The following is a 3066-nucleotide window of genomic DNA, read 5'->3' as shown; positions in this document are numbered from 1 at the left end:
CCGCAGGGTGATTTCCTCCAGCTGCACCATCACGTGAGACACAGAATCTTCTGGACTAGGATAGGCTGGAGTTAGTATGCCAGCCCCTACACTCACCTTGAGCACATTATTTAACCTCTCTGAGACTCAGTTTTCTTACCTAGGAGATTCAGAGAGAGAACAACCTTGCCTGTTGTGGGGAGTGCCTGGTGCCCAGGAGACCTACATGCGCTAGATTCTGCTCTGCTTCCAGCCCCGTACTCCACAGTCTCACTGATGGCTCACTGACCATCAAAGAATGGCCTTGGTTTTGCCAGCTCTATGGTCTGGGCTGGGGAATGACCTGGTCAGGAAAAAGGAGGTCCAGCTGGTCTTGTCTCTTACAGAGCAGCCACTAGTGTCCTGTGAGTTGAGGGGATGGAAGGGCCTCACTCTAAGAGTTCAGAATAAAAGCTGCTTCTTGGAGAGATTTTCCTGGCCACACCTCTGCCCAGCATTCTGCCTCTATCCATTTGATTATCCATCCATCTGTGCAAAAGTCCATCTGTCCCATCTTTTCACTCAATAGGTAGCTATAAAGCACCTAATTTAAACCTTCTTACTTTAATTGCATACATTTACATCCACATTAGGCAAAACCCCAGGGAGTAGTATATTCAAAGAACTATAGGCACCTATAACCCGGTAGAGTAAGTCTTCACTTAACATCGTAGATAGTTTCTGTAACTTTAAGTGAACCGACATATAACAAAATAACAAAACAAGTTTTACCACAGGCTAACTGATAAAAGCAAGAGTTAAGTTCCTACAGTATCTCATCAATGTTACAACGAAACTATGTTATTAGAGAACCTGTCCTACTTGGGAGATTTCTCTCTGGCCTCTTCCATTCCAGTATGAAAGTCTCCTTGGTCTGACTGGTCTTTATTAAATATGCCTGTCACATTCCTCTCTCTCTCTCTCTCTCTCTCTCTCTCTCTCTCTCTCTCTCTCTCTCTTTCTCTCTCTCGCTCTCTCTCTCTCTCTCTCAAAGCTTCAGTGGCTCCCTACTATTTGCCTTATCAAGTCGAAATGCCTTTCTCTGGCTTCAGAGGTCCTCTCTCATCTACCCTCACTCCATTCATTCCCCCTGCTGACCAGGCCCAGATTATCCCTGAAAGGGAGAGTAAGTAGAGGGAGGTGAAGAGCTGGGCTTTGGGGTGACCCTCCACGCTAGGGTTAGAATCCTAGCTCCTCTATTCGTCCCCCTGAGGAAATTACTGAACCTCCTTAAACCCCGGTTTCCTTATCTGGGGAAAATGGGCTGTTATGAGTACTGAATGTGAGAATGCAGACAAAGTCAATCCCTGCTACAGGGTGAGCACCTAGGAGAAGGGCTATTAGTATTCCATGTGTACCCGTGCTTGACCTGAGCCTCTGCCTGCAGAATCCACGAGCCTGGAATGCTGTCTCTCGTTCCCCTGTCTCACAAACCCCCTCATCCATTCAAGGCCCACTCCCTGGTCACTCCCCTCTCTTTTGGTGCCCTCGCCTCCGATCTCCATTCAACCATGTAATTATAACCAGCCTGTTCTGATGGATTCCGATAAGCTCTACAAGGGCAGGGACTGCATTTTATATTTCTGTTATGCACCCTAGAGAGCCAAACACAATCCTATGCCATAGTTGATGCCCAAAACACCTCTCAGTTGGAAGTGAGGTTACATCTACTTTATACTGCCCTTTGATTTCTCAAAGCATTTCCATACATCCTATCTCATTTAATCCTTACAGTACCTGTACAAGGAAGAAAGGGTACTATTAGTATCCCCATTTCTCAGAAGAGACAACCAAGGTAGTCAGAAGTGGAGCGACTTGCCTGCAGTCACGCTGGGATAGGAACCGACCTGGGAGAGCAGGAAGGTCTTTCCACAGACCTTGGTCCTGGCCACCAGGAATGCAGTAGGACCATGCTGGCCTGGGATGACACGGCACCAAAAGGAAGCAGGGAGGTGCGGACGTCTAGACCAAAGTGGGTCTGTGGTGGCACCTAGGGTCCAAGAACTTACCTTCGCGTCGGTCATTGCGCAGGCACTTGACCTTGGGGATCCTGGTCAGGAGCAGACAGTCTTCAGCTGAGGGTGAGGAAAAGGACGCTCATTCAGATATGGGCATCAGGCCACAAGTGGTTTGGCCACCACTGGAACTGCCCAAGAGCTGTCCCATACCAAGCCCAGAGGAAGGGCTGGGGCTGGGGAGGCATGGAGCAGCATGGCCATCTCTAGTGGCCAAGGGATTGCCCTGTCCCCCACTCCCAGGTGGGAGTAAGGGGTGCGTGTACATATGGCATTACCACCAGGGGGCGCCAGAGAGCACCAGCGCCATCACCTATGGAGCTAGAAGAATGGACAAATCTGCTCATGGCAGCTGTAATAAGGAAGCTTGTAATAATTATGTTATTTTAAATATTTAAAAATTTCCTCTCACCAGCGTCCCATCAAAGCAATACATCTCTTTCCCCTCCTTTAGCACCAGAGAGGGCACCTAGAAAAGACTGAAGATCCCAATGAGGGGCAGAGGTCAGCCAGTGATGGCCAGGACAACTTCAGAGTGCTTGCCTCAGCATTTTGGGGAAACGAGGGGGTTTGGTGGGGTGCAAACAAAGAAGGTGGATACTTACGATCTGAACTGAAGTCATCCACTAAAATAATCTCCTGGATCAGGTTGGGAGGAGTTCGGTTCAGAACACTGGAGCAGTAATGGGGACAGAGGAGCCCAGATTTAGGGGCCACCTTCCATTTACCTCTCCCTGCCATGGGGATCCCCACCACCCAGCTCGGGGGCTAGCCACCGCCAGCTGCTTGCAAACCTTCTGTGCCCTGATCGGTGGCCGAGAAGCAGTATCTTCCTCAGGCTCTTCTGAGGACCCGGCAACCCTGCTGCCTGGACCCTCAGGCACTTGAGACCCACCCCAGAAGGAGAGACAGGTACTGCCCCAGTCTAGTTGTCAAGGCAGGACCAATAGCTGCTCTGGCTGCCTCCCCAGGGGCCACCCCCAAATGAACCTGGAGCTGCCTGCCTGGAAGACTAATGAGGCTCCTTCTGGCC

General features: G+C 50.2%; 1 protein-coding gene across 2 annotated transcripts in view; it reads right to left on the bottom strand.

The window, feature by feature from the left end:
* Window positions 1-3066, bottom strand: part of GALNT16 (polypeptide N-acetylgalactosaminyltransferase 16) — a 73143-nt gene that overhangs the window by 23009 nt on the left and 47068 nt on the right. For both annotated transcript variants that reach the window (XM_006915157.3, XM_025049139.1), the window contains exons 4-5: window positions 2639-2706; window positions 2028-2093 (exon numbers count right to left, since the gene is read on the bottom strand). In XM_006915157.3, coding sequence (XP_006915219.1) covers window positions 2028-2093; window positions 2639-2706 — 134 coding nt within the window. The remainder of the gene's footprint in view (window positions 1-2027; window positions 2094-2638; window positions 2707-3066) is intronic.

This window comes from Pteropus alecto, unplaced genomic scaffold (assembly GCF_000325575.1).
Source record: "Pteropus alecto unplaced genomic scaffold, ASM32557v1 scaffold276, whole genome shotgun sequence".
Classification (NCBI taxonomy): Eukaryota; Metazoa; Chordata; class Mammalia; order Chiroptera; family Pteropodidae; genus Pteropus; species Pteropus alecto.
Note: the sequence above shows the minus strand (reverse complement) of the source record. Positions and strands in the feature narration are given on the sequence as shown.